This window comes from Lates calcarifer, linkage group LG18 (assembly GCF_001640805.2).
Source record: "Lates calcarifer isolate ASB-BC8 linkage group LG18, TLL_Latcal_v3, whole genome shotgun sequence".
Classification (NCBI taxonomy): domain Eukaryota; kingdom Metazoa; phylum Chordata; class Actinopteri; family Centropomidae; genus Lates; species Lates calcarifer.
The window spans coordinates 3,989,259-4,011,564 of NC_066850.1; the positions used below are offsets into that span (position 1 = coordinate 3,989,259).

Sequence of the window (22,306 nt, forward strand, 5' to 3'; positions counted from 1 at the left end):
GAGAGATAATTACTTTTTAAAGAATAGAAACTGAAATAAAACACATCTCATCTGTCATTCACTCACACACACACACACACATTTGTTACCTTGTTCACAGTTCTTGCCTCCGTAACCGGTTGGGCAGTCGCAGCTGTAGGTGTTCCACTTGCTGACACACACTCCTCCATTCTGACACACATCATTTGCGCAGAAGTTTTTCTTTGCGGGACAACCTGAACATGTAACACATCCAAAAAATGTGTTAATATCTGTATGTACAGTTTATGTATCTGTTTTTGTGCTGCAGAAAGAGTGAACGTGGCTTTGGTTTACAGTGTTGCATGTCTAACCTTCTGTGGTGCCGTTGTTAGCGAATGTAACTGGCCATGTCGATGGGTTTGCTGTCGATGCTGAGGTTCCTCATGCAGCCAACAAAGTCTCTGTTTCTGACCGGGAAGTCCTCAGGCAGGTTGGGAACGCCACCCAGCAACAATGGTCCTGTTAGATCCAGTGACCTGCAGACGACGCAGACAGGGAATCAGAAAAGCCTCCACAATATAAGTAATCTATTTCCTTTTACCTGAACATAGGGGAAATTGTATAAAACACTTTAGTTGCCCAAAACTGCAGTGCAAGATTAAAATTCTTGACTATGACAACCCATCAATGCCCCCACTTTACTCAGAAAGGGCGACTGAGGTGAGGTATCAACCCTTAGCATGACTGACATCTCTGAAATAAGGTTATTGCGTCTAAGATTTTAAGCTGTCACAAGGCTAACTGGTACCATCACCACGACTGAGTCAGGATCTACAGTACATAGCAGGTCATGTAGGAAGCTGCTTATACACCTCAAGATCAAAAGCCACAGGGCTTTGATAGACTTAATGTGATGCAACGCTGCACAAAAAAACATCTAAACCACTGAATGTATGAATTGTGTGCATGTATAGTACAAACACTGTTTTGCTGCCAAGAGCATGTGGAGCTTATTCAAAGAGTCTTTTAGGAATTCAGTGAGGGAAATCCCTAAATAAATCAATTCTGGTGCATATTGCAGCCAGTTTCAGAACTATAAATCAGAACAGATAATCAGAGATAAAGTATTCTTATTCAGTAATGCCTAATACTTGAGAATAATGATCTATCTAAATTCTCCTTATAAGCTTATCCATATTACAGCCTTATAGATGAATATCACTGATATTTGGTGGTGAATTTAGTACTAAAAGGCATTTTATAAAAGGGGGAAACTTTTGTTTAGTTTCTGCAGGTAGAGGCTTGGTATTTCAGCAAAACTACCAGTGTGGAAAAATTATATCTCCTTCCTCACTGGTTTAACTAGAACTACTGCTTTGTGGTTGTATGCCTCCACCAACCAGTCCAGTTGCAGTTAATGAGCATGTGAATTCTGTGAGTTATGGCCAAAATCAGTGACAGTGACCTTCGACCACCGAAATCTTATCTTTGAGTCCAAGTGAACTTTTGTACCAAATTTGAAATTCCCTCAAGGTCTTCCTGAGATATTGCATTCACAAGGCCAAAAACATGTTTTGTGATGTTACAGTTACCTTGACCTTTGACCTTTGACCACCAAAATCTAATCAGGTCATCCTCGAATCCAAGTTAATGTTTGTATCAAATCTGAAGAAATTATATTAAATTTCCAGTTGTAATATTTACATGAGTTTGTCATTAGGACATTTGTGATATTACCAGATGCCACTGTCATTTAAATATAAGACTACTTCACAAACCAAATATACTGACTAGACAATAAATAAACTACTAGGCTACCTAATGTTTGCTCAAGTGGCTTGTACAATATCTTACATGTAGGACTATGCCACCCAAGTAAGAGTGGAAATCAAGTAAAAACACTCTCCTGACCACTCTCAACTTGCACACACTTGAAGATTTCTTGTTATAGTTCCAAAAAAAAAAAGGTTAAAATAAAGTTACTGCCAACTCTGAAAGCCAAGTGATTCTTTCCTGAGTCTCAGTGACACTCTGGATCATGTCAAAACGTTTCCTAAAGTAAAACCTTTCAGGCACACCAGCGTAATGTACAGTATATTTGTAAATTCATGCCTGACACAGTTAAAGTACCCTCTGAACGCCTGTCAGCGTCTGTGACCTGTGCAACAAGTTCCTGAAGGAATGTAACCCCATGAACTCCTCTTTGAAGAGTCCTCCCCCTCTCTCTCTGTCCCCACCCTCTGCATGCTAAATGTGTCTCAGCATGTTAACTTTCCAAAAAACTCATTTAAAAAAACTCTCACGCTATGAAAATAAAAATCAATTAGTCTGTGGTAAACAGGCAGTAAGTCTCTTTAAGCCTGTGTTTAGATGAGCTTTTGGTTGTCTAAGGCTATGTCTGACAGCACCGAGGCCACAAGGATGAACACAGAGATTAAAAGACAAGAGGAGGAGAGGATGGCAGAATGAGTTGTGTAATCTGTTGTAATAACGGTAATTTTTCGCCCCCGAGGTACAACATATTTGCCCATTAGTCTTGCCACTAAAGAGGAGTATATGGAGTGAGTGTGTGGGATGGATTGGAGACAATAGAACTCATGCAAGAACCACTCATAGGACCAGATTTGTTCTTAAGTGACAAGCAACTTAATAGAATTTGTGGTATTCACTTGTTTTCTTGTCCTTTCTTTGCTCTCTCCTAATTATGTGTTCAAACAAATTCACATACAGACAGACAACCTTTCATCATCTTCATGGCTGCCAATTTACTGAGAGGTTCTTAAGATTTTACTTTCTATCACGGCATCTTTCCTCGTAGAAGATAAATGTGAAAATGTTCTTGCATGAGGTCTAATGAGTGTTCAGACCCGGAGGGAGAAGAAAAAAGACGAATAAAGAAAAAAGACTCCAGCTTACTTCTTCTGTCCGGTCTGAGTGCCCTGGGCAGCGCAGGAGTAGTTGCCGATCTGCTTTCCAAAGCGAATCGCCATGGAGATGTCACAGTCATCCACTGCAACCACAGCCACCTTTTCTCCAGACGGTCCATGAGGGATGCCTAGACGCCCAATGTTAGGCTGTAGAGACAAGATTAAAACAGTTAGTAAATGGATAAATAGATTAAATAGTTAAAAGCACAGAATAAAGGTTACAATAGTTAGATAACGAAAATTGACAATTTGCGTCATAGTTAGTTAAAGTAATGGATAAATGGTGTCATAAATTATAGAATTAACAGTTTAAATAGTTAGTTAAAAATAATGGATAGATATAGTTAAAATAGCTAAAAGTAGTGGATGAGCAGTCGAGATAGAAAGCTAAAAGTTGAAACAGAAAGTTAAAATGGATAAATGTTTTTTAAAAAAGTCCAGTTTGATTTAACATTTGTCATTCCAAATGGTAGTAGAAATGAAAACTAAACCGATTTAAACATTGACATCATTATTTATTTAATCTACAGTTTAAAACCATTTAGATATGACAGTTAATGACAGGTTGTGTTGATGAAGGGGTACTTGAGTTCGACTGACAAGGTTGTAGGGGTGACTCTGACAAAAAAGACTGGGAACTACTGTTCTACACCAGGAGGAAGCACATTGATCATCTCTTCTTGCTCACCTGAGAGTCTTTTTACACTGTATTGTTCTGGTAAATTACCTCAACTGGCTGAATTTAGTTAAAATATTTAATGCTCAATTTCTTTCTTTGTTTCTTTTCACCCAATCTGAGAGAGTTGGCCGAGGACAGCATTGGTGCTCGATCAGTGCTACACAAACAATGTCTAGCTGACTTTAGCCAACTCGCAGCAGAAGCACACAGGCCCCTTCTGGCTTAAGACGACAAAAAGCCCATTGTGCGTTTGCTCGCACCTAATGATTACAAAGTAGGCTAATTCCTCCATCAAGGCTTGTGGCCGACAAATGTTGATCTGAGAAAATGTGGATCAGCTTAGAAAATCAGGCCACCAAATCGCTTTAGTTCTTGTAATATCTAACCTGAGACCGAAGTTCAATGGAGCGTTTCTTTAACAATAGTGGACTTGGAACGTGAAGTGGGAGGAATTTGAGGAGTTTAATTCAAAAATGTTTCCACCAATTATAAAATAACACCTCTTTTCATGACTGGCATAAAAGGCATCCTTGCTGTGAGTGGCTTACAGTAGATGAAATGATTCGTCAGCTCTCTCTGCTATCTCTCCTGGGAGAATGGACTACAAAAACACATAACAATGGGAGCACAGATCCCAGATCTGATCATAGTGCTGTGTTTACATGAGGCATCCTGGCTGCTTAAAGTTTGACAGGTTGAGTAATGACAAGAGAGACTTTCAAACCACTGAGGTGGCGTGATCAGCCTCAGTGTTACAAAACACAGAGGGAAAAGCACAACTTTTATTTGAGTTCAAATTGTTGTAGAAATTCAATTTGTTCTTACAACAGCATGTTTCATACCGTTTGTGGCATTGTCTGTTTCATATGTAATGAGAGAAAGGCAATAGAAGAGAAAAAAGAGGCATGGATAGAAAGACAATGTGCGTGCATGTGTGTCTCATAGATAGGATTAGAGTAATGAGATACTGGTGGGGCAGAGACGCGGCATCGGAAGAGGGGAAAAAAAGAGCATGATAAATAGAGAAGAAAGAGCGACGGACAAAAATAGGGAAGTAGACTGACCAGAAATAAGAGACTGAAAGGGAAAGACAAAAGAGAGACTGCCAGACAGGTGAAAAAATGAGCAGCAGAGGGGTGCAGTGTCTTCTATTTTGGCTCAGGTGGGCTCCGGTTCAGCAAATTTTCCATCCCAGAGGGAGTTTTATTGTAGTTTGTCGCTGCCACTCCCATCCACATGCCCTGTTTTCACTGATTCCACAAAAAAAGCCTTTCACACTTTTCATAAAGACAAAGAGAGAGAGCCGCATCTCTGACACCACTGCTGCTTTCTTTCTGTTTTCACCTGTCTACAGGCAAGCGAGTGACCAAGCTGTGGTAAAGGTAAAAATGCATTAAGCTTCCTCCTATAACTCACTAACCTGGCACACATTGTTTTACATGTACCAGTGCATGTAACCTATAACCTCCTTGTGTGTGGAACATGTGTAGCAAATAACGCGCTGGCAGGAAACCACACCCCTGTCACTGGCAACTGGCCAATTAACCCTCTATAGAGATATCTGAAGGTGCCTTCTTGTGTTCAAACCCACCCGCTGTGCCTCTTAGCATTGCCATGGTAACCACAGACACCTGTCCTCCCTGGCGGCCCATGCGTGAACCAGTTAACTCATGTTGGGAGCCTCGCGGTGTTTGGCTGAGGTACAATAACTCACATCAGAGAAGAAGGACGAGCCCTGTTTGAAATTCTTCAAGTGTCATGATTTAATGTGTTGTTATATAACTCGGATTCTACTTCCTGACACGACACAGACTGCACTTCAGGAAATCTGTGTCGTAGCTGCAGTCAGGTGAGGAGTAGTGATGCGCACTGTGTGCTCATTAACATAGACTTGTGGCCAGATGTGTAAGTTAAACATGGTAATCAGGACGACCTCATGCATTACTCTGCTGTGAAATATGTGTGGCTGAGTTTCCCCTGTGGGCAGCCTGTGAAAAAAAAGATCTGGTTTTTGTTCAGAGAGCAGCAGTGCCTGTTGCCTGAAGCTGTAGAAAATGCTGGCACTGAGCAGCCAGCAGTAGGAGAACAATGGAGACCCCAATGCAAACAACCAAAATGTTAAAAGACAGTCAACAGTTGTAAAGGAAAAGACACAAAAAGGAGAGAAAATGTTCACTCTGCTCTTCTTTCAACAGAAAAGTAGTGCAATTTCATAGGATAGGCTATGTACGTTGATTACATTCGAACTGTGCAGGAACATATTTCTCTAAAATGTCATTAACTGGTGAAAAAATACACCTAGTCGCCTTTGCTTTGTGTCCTCCTTTTTGTTCCTTTCCTGTGCATCTCTGTGAATAATATCTGCACAGAGCCTGTGGCAACAGTTGATGCAATTAAGCTGGAAAAGTGAAGAAGAAATGCCTCAGCCCTCCCTTATCAACTACTGTCAAGGTGCCAGTGGAAATTTAAATAAACTGCTCAGTATTCTGAGAAATATCCCTATTTGCTTTCTTTCTGAGAGAGAGATAAGATGAATATCAAAGGTGATGTCTGAGCAAGAAACATGACTCATATCAATGAATGTATTCCCCAGAATGTTGAACTATTCCTTAAAAACTAAAAGTAGGTTAAGTCAAACAATGAACTCTAATTACTTTTCAAACCAACAGGAAAATGAAAATGAGAGGGAAAGTGTTGTACAAAAGGTAATTTGTCGAAGATAAAGGAAACCACTCTGTGAGTAAGGCCCTTCAGAGGAATCTGAAGTCACGCTGATTACAATCTTATCATCGCTTTAGAGTTCAGTCAAGCGAAGGAGGCATGAGATAGAGAGAGAGGAATACAGGAGGCAAAACATGGGAGAGAAAGAGATATCCAGATGTCACACACAATGGACCCGCTACCTAAAATCTCAGGAGGTGCAGCTGTTACATGTGCTGAGTTTTAAGTTATAGACTGTCACAGACATGTATGTGAACACTGGGTAAGTGCTTAACTACATGTATTCAGGGCATGTGTGTAATATGTGAAAGAAGAAGGGGATGTAATGACAAGAAAGACAGTATAGATACATGCAAATCATTGCACATGAATGCTATTTTATCTAGAACTGTATACAGTGTCTGGCTTCATTCTGACCCGTTGTTTTAAAGAACACTTGGCCCTCACTGTGAGGGGCCCCATGAGAGTCTCTTATTTACCCTCCACCCGACTGAGCTGTTGAAGATTCCCTCTCTCTAAGGTGTCGTCTCCAGGGGCGATAGGCTTGCTGCAGCCATGGCAACGCACTTGATCCCCACAGCTAGCCACAAAGGCGAGGAGGGCAGAGGACACGAGCGGACGGAGGGACACACAGACACAAACACTCACACATAAAACTAACATGCACAAAAACTTCATCGCTCACCAAAAATACTGCCAACTGCAATCAAAACACCCACACTTTCTCTCAACGGTAACAAGCTAGTCTACACGCAGACACAGGACAAAGGCCCACCCAAGCACACACACCCTCTCCCCTCCCACCAACAGAGGCACACACTGACACCTCTATTACCACCGAGCTGCCTGTCAAAGCCGACATGATAACTCAAGCAGCCCTCCAGCCAGGATAAAAAGTCTTGCTGCGCTGATTGAGTTACATGCAAAACACAGTTGGACAGCTTAGTCAAAAAACACCTAAAACACTGTCAGAATGAGCCACTAATGACCCTGAAGTGTGTGTGTATGTTTATGTGTGTGTGTGAGGGGATGTTTGGTGGTGATTATGTGTTTGTGCATGTGTTTGGGGAGTATGGGAAGGATGTCTGTAGAGTGTGTTTAAGCGTGTGTGATGAGTGAGCAAGCGGCATGTTTGTGCGTGTGTGTGTGTGTAAGGCAGGAAGCAGCTACCGGAGCTGCAGACAGCCACCCGGTTCATTTTGATAATAAAGGAAAAAGGGCGCACAGTCTTTTATTTTATTTGGGCTAGCCTGAGGAAATGCCATTGTTTCTCAGACTCTTGGATGAAAATGACACTTGGTGGATCATTTGAAAATGTGATCTTCTGATGCTTTGAGGTGTGTGTTTGTGTGTGTAGGTATATGTGTGTGCATGCAGTGTTTGCGAGCGTTAAACCGCAGTAACCACAAGAACAAATTAAATATATTTTAATTATCATGAAAGATCTAGAAAAGAACAGTTTTAGTGCTGGAACATAGAAAAACTGGGGCCAAAATAAAGGGGCACTGAACCAACAATAATATCTCTCTTAGACGTGTGTGTGTGCATGTATGTGTGTGTATGTAAAGTTGATTTTTGGCCCTGTCATGCACAGGCTAGTGTGTCCCACCTTTCCTGTGGCAACAACACACTCTATCACGTCCACATTACCTCACCTGCCCTCTGGCTATGTAAACCTAGAAGTGTGAATTATTCAAACACTCACACACACACTCTCTCACACTTACACACACACACACACAGTTCCCAGAGGCTTTACACGGGGCTATGATGTCCCGCGTTCAAGCCGACATGTTACTGCCGTCTTTGTCGCCTCATCACACTTCGATCTATCAGTATAACAGATGGACAGCAGCCATTGTTAGCGTGTAGCTTTAAAGGGGCAAGTGTGCAGAGGACATAAAAACTGAGGTAAGTGTAACTGTATCCTATTTGGAGCGGCTTGAAAAAATTCCTCTTACAACTCAACAAACATGGCCACCTGTATGTATAGTGACATCAACAGTATTACCTTCTGATTGATGTTTTCACCCATTTCTTAAAACATATTTTACAGCCGGCTTTTGCCTCTGACTTCTTTTGCTTGATTAATTGTTAGCTTGTTTCTTCTCTGTTGTGTTGTAGCTCAAGCACTTTACATTGGTTTAATCTTGATGATTTAAGGACATTGTTGTTTTGCATTTTATTTTGATATTCCTGACAATTTTGCTACCACTTGCTAACGTGATGTGATTCATGGGTCTGCAACCTGTTAACACGTGTATACATCTCTAGATTTGATTAACTGGCATGTAAAACGTCTAAGTCCAGCAAAGCTAACTAGCTTCACATTTAGCGTGAAGATATGACAATGGTAACTCTTGGCAGTGGTGCCTCCAAAGTGACCATCTAACCATTATCTAAACAGCCTTGAAGATCACTGGGATTGATGCTAATGTTTGGCAGCAAGAGCAATGGCTCAATGAAACAAGACCTGATATGGATCATATAAGATATAAGATATATACACTGGGAAAAGATAAGAGAGAGGGATGAGGAGACAGAGAGGCAAAAGAGAGGGAGGAGGAAGAAACATTAATGCCAGGAGTTTAGAGGGGTTATAAACTATAAGGACTACATTTCTCTCTCTCCACTCCCTACACAGCATTTTTATCGCTTCTTCTCTCTTCTCCCCAAAATTCCACTGTCTTCCTGTCTCCCTCAATGTTAATAAGAGGTTTAGGTCATGCTAGGTGAGGTGTGTGAAATTTCCTCCTCGCAGTGACACACACTCCCTCACATCACAGGGGAGCGGGGAAGGAATGTAAAAATGGGAGAGGGTGAGGAGAAAAAGTCAGACATGAGACAGAGATAGAGGTGTAGTGAGTTAGTCAGTCGTGTATGAAGGCGGTCTGCAGTGACAGATTTATCAGATTTATCTTCATTCCTCAATGACATAATGCTGCACACATCTGCTGTTCGTACTGACTGGTAACTCACTCATCTACATACACACACACACACACACACACACACACACAAAGGTCTGCATATAAAGGTTCAAACAATGTGGTTGTTTTAAGACTTAAAATGTTTTCATCTGTTTAGCACTCGTTTTGAGAAGAACATATTCCCTTAAACGATCCAGAGGGACGAGCAGTAAAAACGTCTGCGCTGGGTGTCACAATGTTTGCATCAGATCCTGCTACCTTTAAATATGGACGACGCAACATTGGATGCCATTAAATTACTTTTTCTTGGTTCAAGCTATTGGTTCAAGGCTAGCTACCTACTACCTTGTACTTGTATCCCTGGCAAGTAGCATCAAGCAGGCTGAGGAAAATTTAGCTTGTTAGCTTGACTTCTGTAGCAAGGAGAAATAATCTCATGACAAGTGATGCTAGGTCTTCATATGCAGAGGGCCCTGGTCAACCAGTCTTCCAACCTACTCCCAACTATTTGGCTAGGATTAGGAAAACATCATGGTTTTGGTAAAATAAATACTTCCTTGAAATTAGAAGACCTTTGTTGTCATGGTTACAATAAGGTTGTCAAATGGTCATGGATAAAGCAAACAACACTGATGATCAGTTTCTCACAGGAAACAACAATCTCTTGCGTGAAGGTCCTGTGTTTTGTTGACCCATCCGTTGCAATACATACTGTAGCACCTGAAAAAAAAATGCTGCTTGCAGATGACTTATGTCTCTTCCTGGTACAGGGCTGGCATAATGAAATACGTGCTTACATGAATATGCTACTAGAACCAACGTTACTCATGTAACCCACATATTTTACTCAGTAATGTCAATTATCTTCCACTTTGACCATTGCCATACAATACCATCTCTATATTTATCTCTATACCATTTTGTCAAGTCTCACACAAGACAAGATTAAGTATACAATCTAAAATTAAAACCCTCAAATGAAATTACAGTCTAAACAGGAGCATGCCAGCCCTGAGACGTTTGCTGTCCATGCTCATTACAAGAGCCATCTTCGTTGATTTCTGAGCATCGTTAATCCCGTCTGACAGAATCGGTGCTTTGGCCCGTCACTCTGCTGCCAAAGAAAACACAATCACTGTTCACTGTGAGTCTGCCTACCTGTCTGCCTGCCTTCCAAGGCTCAGACGTGTTTATTTCACCTGAACAAACCTCAATGGAGAGAAGTCAATGAGAGATGACAGACAAGCAAGCAGGCTGTTACTGTGTCAGTTATGCTTATACACTGGTCCATTTTTAGATGTGAGGAGCTTCTCCTGCCAGACAAAGAAAAAGAGAGAGGCAGACGAAGATGCAGAAGAGGACAGTGATGTATTGTCACATAGGAGGATAAGAAGAGTATATATGTGAGCTTTTACATAAAAGCCAGAAAGATGCAGCAAAGATGAAATGGTGCAATTCCTCAGTGAGAGTGATGTTCTGCACGATTCATAAGACTCATCCCTGTCTCAACACTGTCCCTACCTGCCTCACCAGCATAGACTTTACCTCTGACCCCCCCTGGATAAACATGGCATTTTTGCACAGCTCACAATGGAATGTGTTGATTTATGTAAATGAGCTCAGCATCATCCAAAGCTATAAAGCACCAGCACACATAACACTTCATCCAAACACCACAGGAAGAGGTCAGAATGTGTTAAAAAGTCCTAATCAAGCTCTGTGAATTACTTTTTCTGTTCATTCTATGTCACCATCTGTGTTAAATGTTGCTTTAAAGAATGCAATGAGTACCTGAACATGCAAAACCATCCTGACGCAGAAAAGATAGTAAAGCCAGAGTTTTGTACATTTATTAAAGGGCACCTTGTGGAGTTTCTGAACACACCTAGCACTATACAGCAATGTTTTGATGAGCAGGTCCCCGTCATGTATATGCACAAGGTCGCATGTGCATTTCATTGGTGACGTGATGCACATTGCTCCACTGGTGTTCCATTATATTCTACTGATGGACAGTCTGGTGGCAGTAACAAGCAGGGAACTAACTCCACAGGGCACCTTTAAGTCGCGAAACAGTCAAAAGCAGAGTATCATATCCTAACTTCCCGCAGATATCAAAAACAGGAAAGACAGAAGAAAGCAAGGTTACATTGGAACTAGGTCCACAAACATTCAACAGCCAAACTAAACCAGAAAAGCAACAAAACCTTCTACAATCCCATTTACAGTCAAGACCAAACCAGAGCCAGGCTAAACTAGAGCTAACACCCTATTGTTAGAGACCATGTTTCCTCTGTATATTTGAGGTAAGCATGTCCAGTAGAGTTAGTCCGACAGACTGTACTAGAAGCAGAGCAGGGACTAAATGAGACCCCAAGAAAAAAACAAGCACCAGTGGGGACTAGGCTAGAGGTCAGAGGTTACCTCCTTCTGATTGAGCTCCAGCCAGGCAGTATAGAGCGGGAGCCGCACAGCCCCACTGGAGTCCACCAGACTCCCCCCGTCCTGGGAGAGAGACACCGTGAGAGAGAGACACCGCGTTAGACCTGCAGCCCACAACCAAGCCATGTCACTGTGTGTGAGAGTTCACATTTCACTTAATTTGCCTCATTTTCAAGTGCAGAGAATGCTGTATTAATGCACTTAAAGCATGTGTTTGCACCCATGAACGCCCAGCATGACAGCAGAAATATTAAGACAAATGTTATTGTGTGCATGTGCTGTACTGTAGAGGCATGCATGCTGAAGTGTCTGTGGTTGGACTCGCCACCAACCAGTTTGCCAACAATAATGACATCCATCGCAAAACACACTTCCTCTGTGCCCACTTCAAAAACACCTAACCCACTACCTCAAACAATAGGCTACAACTCACACACTGACGGCTTTGGACAAAGGTGGCTCTGGCAGATTTATATCACACAGTGAAATACCATGCTACGTGAGGAGCAGGTGAAATTTACAGCAGGAAAAACACAGGGAATATTCCTTTTGGCTCAGACATGTGAGAGCACAAAACCAGCTTCCATGTGTCAACAAAGGTAGTTTCACCACAATGACACAAAACATAGATTTGTAGCATGTTTACATGCTATGGTATTAAATTACAATTATTTCTGAAAGATTTAAAGCACTGAACAACATATATTCTGAGAGGGATTATACTGTATGTATATATATATATATATATATATATATATATATATATATATATATATATATATATATATATATATATATATATATATATATGAATTTTGTCCAAAAAGCCACAAATATTATGCTTTATAATTAGTGAAAGAGTACTTCCTGTTATTTAAATGCAATGTGTGTGTTTATGTGTGATGATAACCTTAACTGTTTGAGGTCTATGGAAACATACGTCAAGAAGAACAAAGAATAACATGGCCTCTTCCTCTGAAAACACACCCTGCGGGGGAATGCAGTATCTGGGGCTTCACCTCAAAAAATAACTACTTAACCTTTCTAAAAAGCACTTAGAAGGGAAAATACACAGACCTGCTCCTGTGACTGAGCAGAAACACAAGATGTGGCAGTCCCACATCATAACACACACACACATAGGCACGGTGTTCTTCCCCTGTGCACAGCTGATGAAGCATTTGTGTGTTGACATGACATAGTCAAACACCCAATAAGGCATGCGTCTGCTCTCTTTAAGTCATGATGGCCACACAGGAAAGCCACATGCGGCTTTGGCTATTAGCAATAAAACTACAACACAAGGAGATAGATGACAACTCCAAAACCACTTACAGGCTCTCTGCAGTGTATTTTAAAAGCAATTATCCACTGTGTGTATGTGCAGAAGACTAGAAGACTCTGTGTGTGTGTGTGTGTGTGTGTGTGTGTGTGTGTGTGTTAGTGCATGCATGCTTCTGACTGCATATCAGCTCATCATGGAAATTCAATAAACCTTGAAACATCAACAAAGAGACAAGAGAGAACAGGAGGCAGACACACATGGAAGAGGATAGTAGCTATTTATTTTATAGTGCAGACTGAGATCACTGTTCAAAGCCAATCCTCTGATGAAGACCAAGATAGATTTCTCATATATTTGTATTTGTGTAACATGTATGCATTTAATGTTTTGGATGGTCTGGGTTTTGACTGCACAAACAGAAAGAATATTTAAGTGCCCTCCTGGCATCTTGGCGCCAAAGTCATGTTTTAATACCTGACACAAAACTTTCTAATAAGACCTGTCCTTCTTTCAGTGAACCCATCAGCTTTCTAATAGAGCTGGGTGGTTAGTGTTTCAGAGTGTTTCAGCCCAGCAGAGGTGGAATGCAAAAATATATACCATACACACGGTATATTCAAAAGTACTTCGAGCTATGCTGTGAAGTAATTTACACTTATGTTCTGATGATTAAAGCCCCTGCCATGTAAACAGCACCAGAGTGAGAGTGATGGAGGAACAGCAGCAAAGAGCAAAGAGTGATTTTTTTTTTTGTACTCGTTGGTGATAAGAGCCAACTAAGCCTGTCTGGGAATGCTGTCTACACACCCTCGCTGTAAATATCACAACCCATATTTGCCAGTGTAACACTATTAACATGTCTGACATCACGCCTGTGTGCACCGTAAAGCAACTTTTTTAAAATACTGCAAACACACAGGCTTGTCATATCTGCAGTTGTGCTCCGCTCCACTGAATTTGAAAGCATGCGGACGGATCACATGGAAGTTAATTACAGTTTATTTATAGCTGCGGTTTACAGTTAACTGCTGATTCACTCAAGAGCAGTTTTACATTTTTTTGTGTGTAGCTGGTGAAACATGAATGCAAATATAATTAAGATTCCTACAAATTCTTTCTTGTTTATCATTTTTATGTTTCCCATGTGAAATCATACAAACCAGTAATATCAACATTACTCTGCCTGGAACTGCAGGCTTACTGAAATGAATCATAAGCAGTCACAAAGTCACATTTTCTGCCGCCGACACTGAACCAAATTAGATGAAAATTAAAGTAACGATGGCTGGAAAGTTTGATGTGCGACAGCCATTATATAGTCAGTGTGTGTAAGTCTGTATGTCTGAAGTATTTGAGATTAAAAGGTTCATTTAGACTGACCAAAAAAGTAACAAGGTCATGGTCCAATTACTAGCTTTTTCCTGAGCTGGATTGGACTGAATTGGAACTTAAGGGATCATTTTCTTTCAAGACAAAACCTAATATTTTTATGAAATGGGTCAGTCATGGTGAGCCTATAATTACAGTCATGGTAAAATTCAATGGAAATAAGATATATCATGCATTCCCTGTCCACTGGGCTGTGTTTTATTCTTATGTCATCCTTGCAGGTGGCTTGGCAGATACACTCATGATACAACTGACATCCTGCCCCAGTGTCCAGCTAAATAACATCATTTCCTGCAACCAGAGACAGCATTTCCTGCAGTTTGCACACATCAAAACCCAAGGCAAAACCTCCTGCTGCTCTAAGAATACCCATCTATGCACTTTGTGCATGTGTGTTTGTTTCCTGTTTAGATTCGCCTTGCTGACACAGTCAACTGTCCTTGAGACGTTGCAGCACGGAATTTCAGAAATGTCTTTATCCCTTCACTTGTATTGTCTAATGTCTAATAGCGGTATGGACATGTGCGCACACACACACACACACACACACAGAAGCTTTCTATTTGTCTGCCCCCCACAGATGCAAACACATGCACACACAGCTTTCCAACCGACCCAGATCATTGCAACAATGGCAAGTCCATGTCTGTTGTCATGCCAACCCTCCCCCGACCTTTGACCTCTGTTTTTTTAGAAGAGGCACCCTGGTTCTTCTGAAGAGCACAGCAGTGGATTTAAAAGGGGGCACCCGTGCAGCTCTGCACAACCGCCTCATCTTCTGACCCAATAAATCACCATCTGTGCATGTGTATGTGTGTGTGTGTCTATTGCGTGAGTGCTCTGTTAGGACCGTTTAAAAAAACAAGTGGGGCTCATGTTGGAAGAACAACCCTGGATTAGGTTGTGCCAGCCATTCGTATATTTATTACTTAATTTGTGTGCTCTACTCGCTGGCTCCAAACTACTGATTCACTAAAACAAGTTGCAATATTTAAAAAATGTATATCTAAATTAGTTGCTTGTTAGTTAGTTGCTAGTTGTGTGCCACTGGCTACTGATTCTAGCTAAAACCCTAAAAAGCTCCCGATAGATAACATTAGGACAGAGAGGGAACATTGTTTATGTGTGTGAGCGAATGTGAGTGTTCACATGACATGAATCTGGATTACATCACGGTTTAAGAATTGGGCTCTGATCCTCTCTCAAATCTCTCTGGGCTATGCGAGCAATGCTACCTACAGACAAATGCGTGTGTGAAGAGCGAGTGCTCTTTCATGTGCGCCAGACATATGCGCTCCTTCATTTACGTCCATATATTCACATGTCAACACGTCTAATCTATTGTGAGAACTTTACTGCTTTCTGGCATATACATTTCCACTAATCCCTCCAGCAACTGACCTAGGATTAAATTACCATCAGTCAATCCAACTTCTGATCATTCAACACATGAAGAAAAGCTGACCCTGTGTCAGTGCTACAGTCGGCCTTGGGCTAATTTAACGGTATGTGTCACCAGCTTTGCAAATCACTGGTCTGCATTAAGACTGACATTGTCGCAACACACATACCCCCTGTTTTAAACACTAATAACACAAGGACTCACTCATAAACCGGTGTAATACGTGTGTGTTTTTGCACGTACTACTTGTATCTGCAAGTCACAGCAGCAAAAAGGAAGCCTATAGGATCAGTAAAGCTAAATAAATAAGAAAAGTAAACTGCACAGAACTGGAACGAAGTTGGAAATCTGTTTGGACGTGGAAAGTAATCTCTTGTTTCCATGGAGACATCTCTACAAACACTAGACAACCCAATAGACAAACAAAACAAAGAAGTCTTCAGTAGCAACAGACTGCATCCTGCAAGTAATACCTGTGGTAGTCAGGAGCCTGGCAGCGATGTTAACAAAGCTCTACAAGGTTTAAGCCATTGTCTCTGGCATCATAAAGGCAGTGCTGTTGAAGAGGGGGACATACAGCCTACATACACCTCAAACAATAGATACAGATGTGACCCTGCAGCTAACACAGTGAAGTATGGTAGCCCGATTCATCACCTTTGATGAATACTTCCCTTTCAAGGCTACCGAGTATGCTATGGGCTCTATAGTTGGTACACACAAAAAAGAGGCAAACAGCGTGTGTAATGTGAGATGGTGTGCATTGCAGGCTGGTGTTAGGCCAAGAAGCGGGGTGCTCTTCTTTAACAGGTTGCAAAACACAGGCGCTACTCGCTGAAACACGACACTGGACGTCTCAGGTCAAGCCAGTGATGCTACAAGCTCTCACCGTCGGATACATGAAGGAAGAGCCAGAAAGAGAAGCAGAGAGATGGGAAAGAAAGTGGAAAGAAAGAGGGATGAATGTCTTTTGTAACCGCATAGCACAGTGCATGCATACCAGTTAGCATATTAACTTTAAAAGGCTAGGACATAAGGCTAACACATGGTGTCTCACATGCTGATGGCAAATATTACACCAGTCATGCACAATATGATTATTACTCATCTTTCTTCAGGTAAGAATGCACTGCTATACTTAAACTCACAATTTTCCTGATTGTCCTGACTGTAAATTCTAGACACATAACCATAGGATGTACAGAAGGCCAGTGTTATCTTATTTCCCGTTTGGTTTAATGTTATAAGAACAACACCCCCAGGCTCTGGAAGTTTGTTGGAAAATAATACCAGCAATTGACTGCAGTGTCAGCCCTTCTAATGTGATATTACACCTGATGTGGTTACATGAGCTAGGTTGTGAAATAATCGCTGTCTCTTTTCTGAGATTGGACTTAGTAAAGAGGAAAGAGGACAATCGTGGGAACGTCTTGAGAAAAATACTGTGAATGAAACAAACAAATATAAGATGCCTTGCATAAATCCTTGTCAGTGATTAAGACTGTACCGTTGCGAAAGTATCCAAAGGCTTCGTATGAAGACAATCCACCTTTGACTCACAAACATGTATGCACTAAAGCTGTCTAGTGGGAAAATACAGTTGATGAACTTTTGACACTTGAAGCAGAAGCCAGGCCTCTGTGCTTCCTTCAGAGAAGCATTGAGGTGAACCCGAGTCAGAAGTAACATCACTGGACAAACCTGCACTGTTGAGATAGTGTCAGTCAGCAGTCAGGGTCAACCTCCTTAGTAGCCTCAAAGAAAGTCACGTATCATACGCTTCACTCTCGCATTATAACTGTTGAGTGATCACCTATAACACCGGCCAGTTATGATCTTGACCTTTAAAATGCAATATTTGCAGCGGCAAACTCGGTTGGTTGATTAAGTTCTTTACCTTGTTGTAGTAATGGAGCTGGACAGAGTGCCACTGGCCGTCACTAACCCCGCCTAGGATGTAGGGAGACACTGTGGTCTTTGTCTCACCTGAGTGATGAGACAAGGAGGGAAGAAAGAGGAAGAGGGTGAGAGGAACAGTGGGGAGGGAAGGAAAGGAAGGAAGACAACAAAAGTAATCATAATGTTAAACTGTTAAACACAGCTGCTGAGTTTAACATCTTCACATTATTAATTTCAAACAACATTGTGTAATTTTTTTCGTGAGAGGAATGAAGCCACAACAAACATGTTAATGTGTTTAACTCATTAATTAGTTTTTCTTTTGTAATACAGCCACTGAATTGTTCAGCTGTGACAAGTTTTAACATGTTGTAAAATGAGCAACAAGTAGAGATGAGTCACAAAGTCAGAAAACTGACTCAGTGTCTATCTTAAGCCTGCTTAAAATTAGATAATGTAAGTTAAAGTATGTTAATTCACTTCCATTTTTACTTCACTCAGCATATTACACAGGTTACCTATAAATTAATAAAGGAAATCTCTGTCCTAACTTGACATACATAGACTGATACATGCAGAAATATGCACACACCATGGTCATAAATCAACTGTTAGAAAGCCAGTATTAGTCCACAGTATCAGTGGCTTTCAGTGAGAAGATTGTGGAGCACAATGGCACCAGATTTACTGGGGGTTTTACTCTGTTTGTCAAAGGCAGGAGCAGCCTGGGCAGGAATCCACAGCTCTGGAAATCAGTAAACCGTACAGAAACACTGACAAGTAAAGTGTGTGAGTCTTTGTATGTGAGGGTAGGAGAGAGAGTTAATAAATGATGTCTGGTGCATGTGAGATTCAGGACAGAAAGAAGGCGAAGTACGTGTAGGTAAATGATATCCTACTTCGCCCATGTATAAAGAGAAATACTGAAAACAAATCAAAGACTTTCCTCCAACTCCCCTCATTAAGCATGAGTCATAATTCTAGGTATTTAATTTGATGATTCATGCATCTAGTCATATTTCAGATCTGAAACAGGGCACAAGGTCTTGGCTTGGCTCCCAAACAGGCTTCACCCAACCTAATCATATTGAACTGGATTCCTCTCTGTATGGTACCATGGGAAAGTAGACAGACTCTGAAAACAACAGCTACCAGTCCAAGGAATAGGTGTTTGATCTGCAATTTGACAGTTACCAGTTTTAACAATGATTCTGGGTGTGTGTTTGATCGCACTTGAAATGTGTGTGTGTGTGTGTGTGTGTGTGTGTGTGTGTGTGTGTGAATATGCATGTGAATATTTGAGAGTGTGAACATGCTTTAAAAACTGTCAAAAAAAGGCCCAGTTTTGAGTGTTCTGCTGATCGTGGACTTTAGTGTGTGTGTGTGTGTGTCTGTGTGTGTGTATTGTGGAGGTGTTTTCTTTGGCCAGTTTAGTGTGTGTGCCATCATTAATCAGTCTGGCAGCTCCCACACCGAGGAAGAAGCTGTTCAAAATAGTAACACACACCCATCCCTTTTACCTGATGCATGCACAGAAACAAATGAACATGTTCAGACTCTGAACTCACACATACATGAAAACACATAAAAGAAAAGCGCATGCTGATAAGAATTATTTTAAGGGACTTTATCTTTAGTCTCTTTAGATAAAGCGTGCTTACACCTGAGTTAATCTACTTACAAAGTAACTGATATTACTAACAGTTACTGTAAGTGGTCACCACACACACACAGACAAACACACATAATGAGGCCTAACCTCCAGAGAAGGTGAGCTGAATCTGTTCGTCAATGATCTCCAGGGCGATGAAATCGTGTTTCTCATTAAATCTGCCATTGTAGAGAAGCAGAGCGTTTCTTTCTCTGGTGGCAAACCTGCAGAGACAGATGGGATTTTTTAGGTTCTTTAATTCGATAGTGGGAGAAACAGTATGAACAACAACGGAGACATCGTATGTGGTATTTGCTTAACCTTGATGGAAGTCAGAGTAATATTCAGATTTGTGTTGCAGGGAAGGTTGAGTGAATTCCAGCTGTTTTTCTCTGCTCTAGCTCAAGTTTCCTGTCACATTTTTAAACATTTATCCAACTCAAACAGACCAGGGCTGAATGGTTAAAGGCCTTGTGGATAGCTTTATGATGATGAAAGGACTGAGGAGCTCTTGAGGAAAAGTCAGTTGGAAAGGAAAGGCAGGGTGTGTTAAACCGGTGGGCTGCAGAGAGGAAACAGCTCCCCTGCCTCAGCCGATGCATGAGTGTATCCCACATGTGAGAGAGGGAAGAAAGACCTGGTAACTGAGTCAGTACCTTCACATGTGTTTGTTCTACGTGGGTACAAAGTTCACATATGTAGCTGTTTGTGTGTGTGTCAGGAGTGTAAGGTGAGGGCAGAGGAGTCAGCCGGCAGATGCCAGTGAGGCCGGGAGGGCAGGAAGTCAGGATGGCTGTAGCCAAACACTGATAAGGGAAACTCATCACACAGCCTTTCCTGTTTTCACCGCACTGCGAACCTTTCTCACCGTCATGCCGTCGATGAACTCATGCTATCAAACTCATCTTACCTATTACTGTTAGCGAAACAAGCGGTAAAAGTTTTTCTCTGCATAATATTTACTGTATGAGAGTCAAAAGCTCACTGTACCAGGGGTTATTTTCCTCCAGCAGTTTCAGTTTGTTTGATAATGTGAGAACACACACACACCTCATCGAGTCACACATTCAGGCAGAGTGTGTGTCTTTGCTTTTATATGTGTACCTTATATGCATGCTAGGATTGAGAAGACAGAATTGAGACACAATGGAAAAGTGTGTACATGTCTCGGCACGCCCCAGTTGACACACTTTAGCTCATGGAACTGTGTTTATTTATGCAGCTCCTCACACTCCCTAAATTACCATTTACTACACACACTGCTACAAGTATCACTGCTGTTGCAGCCTGTGGTGGAAAGGTGTGTGGTGTAGCAATCCCAGGTGGGAGAGGAAAAAACCATTAAATATTATACAGACAGTTTAACAGCCAAATTTCATATATCCTTTATATATATATATATTTTGGTGGCAGATACCATATAGTTCACACAAGTAACATATTCTTCCCAATATTCAAAAGCAATATTCTGCATTTAAAAACCTTTGGAGAGTGATGTATTATTATTATTATTATTATTATTATTTTTTTTTTTTTTATTTTATTATTATTTTTTTTTTTTTTTTTTTTTTTTGCCTGTGACCTATTAGCTTTAGCCACAGTCTTATATCATAATGTTAAGTAGGCTATGTAGCCTTAAAGTGCATATTTAAGAGCTCTTAACAAGATTCCCTTTTGAAAACAAGCGTTTTCAACCATGGAGTTAACATTAACTTATTTAGTTAGCTTTAGCAAGCTACATCTGATGAGATTTGCAGTCAGGAGTTGACATTTCAGCCTGAAAAAAATCAAATGTTGTTGGCTAGGAATGAGAAGCTGCTTTTTTTCAATCTGTTTGAAATCAAGGATCCATTGTTTGAAAAACTGCTAACCATTTCGAGTGGTAAATCTGCCACTTTTCTCATTGTAAATTGTATATGTGTCATGTGAGAATGGAAAGTTTTACAGGCGTAGTCAGCTACTTTTATCTTGAGTTGAATTTCATCCAAATACAGGTCTTTGAAAGGGAGTGTTTGGCAGTTAGAGGCAATTAATAAATAAAGAAGTTGGGAATAAAGGGACAAAAGAAGACAGGAAGGGTTAGAAAGTACTCACATGAAGGAGACAGTAAAGTGGAACCTTTGCCGCAGGCCTCTGAAGGTGATGAAGGACTGTCCTGGGAAACTGCGGGTGGTCATCTCACAGTACGGCTTCTCGTACTCCCCTGGTGGACACTGGCACATGAAACCACCTGCCAGCCTGTTGACACACTTGCCGCCATTCTTACACACACCTGGTACACAGCGGCCTGATGATGCATTCAGCTCACAGTGTTCACCTATGAAAAGAAGAAAGAGGACAATTCTGAGGTGTGAAACAACAATTGTTTAATTTTATCTTTAACTGGGGTTGGGACCACATGTGAATTATAAATTACCTGTCATATCACCTCATCAATTACTTATCATCATTTTCTCTTTTCTGTGAAGCATGCTGTTCACTGTTCACTGAAATACAGGCTTGATATCAGCTGACTGGAATCCATTTGTTTTAACAAGATGCCTTCGATTATCAATCAAGCACACTTACATCTCTAACTTGTACCTTCTCCTATTGGGTCTGCAGGTTAAAAACAGCGTTAGTGTTACGTTGTTAAGGCCTCTTTTAAAACATCAGTTCAAGAAACAGCTATCTCTATCTAAACATTACCAGCAACTACAAAGCCCTGTTTAAAGGCCTTCTTCTGGGAAGTACGAGTCTGAGCCACAAAGTAATTGGGCCATATTTGGAGAGAAGAGGGAGGATGGGAGATAAAGAGGAGTAAGGAGAATGGAAAGGGAGTTGTAAGGGCAAAAATATATCAAAGAAAAAAAGAAAGAAAAGGTGGAGAAGCTGAAGACAGGGATGAGACATTCCTCCACTCAGTCCAATCCATGGCTGAACTCATGCTGATACTTTAAAGATAAAAGCTGACCAGCTAAATCCATGTTAGTGTCACTCCAGCTTGGGTTTTATGATGTTACAGAAAACATCCACTCTTG

At 41.1% G+C, this 22,306-nt stretch overlaps 1 protein-coding gene across 1 annotated transcript in view; it reads right to left on the bottom strand.

Moving 5' to 3' along the window:
* The window catches only part of celsr1a (cadherin EGF LAG seven-pass G-type receptor 1a), an 85,032-nt gene that overhangs the window by 23,008 nt on the left and 39,718 nt on the right, over nt 1-22,306 (bottom strand). The window contains 7 exon segments of the mRNA XM_018700485.2: nt 90-215; nt 333-354; nt 356-497; nt 2,878-3,035; nt 17,634-17,722; nt 19,395-19,510; nt 21,381-21,603. Of these exon segments, the coding sequence (XP_018556001.1) occupies nt 90-215; nt 333-354; nt 356-497; nt 2,878-3,035; nt 17,634-17,722; nt 19,395-19,510; nt 21,381-21,603 (876 nt within the window).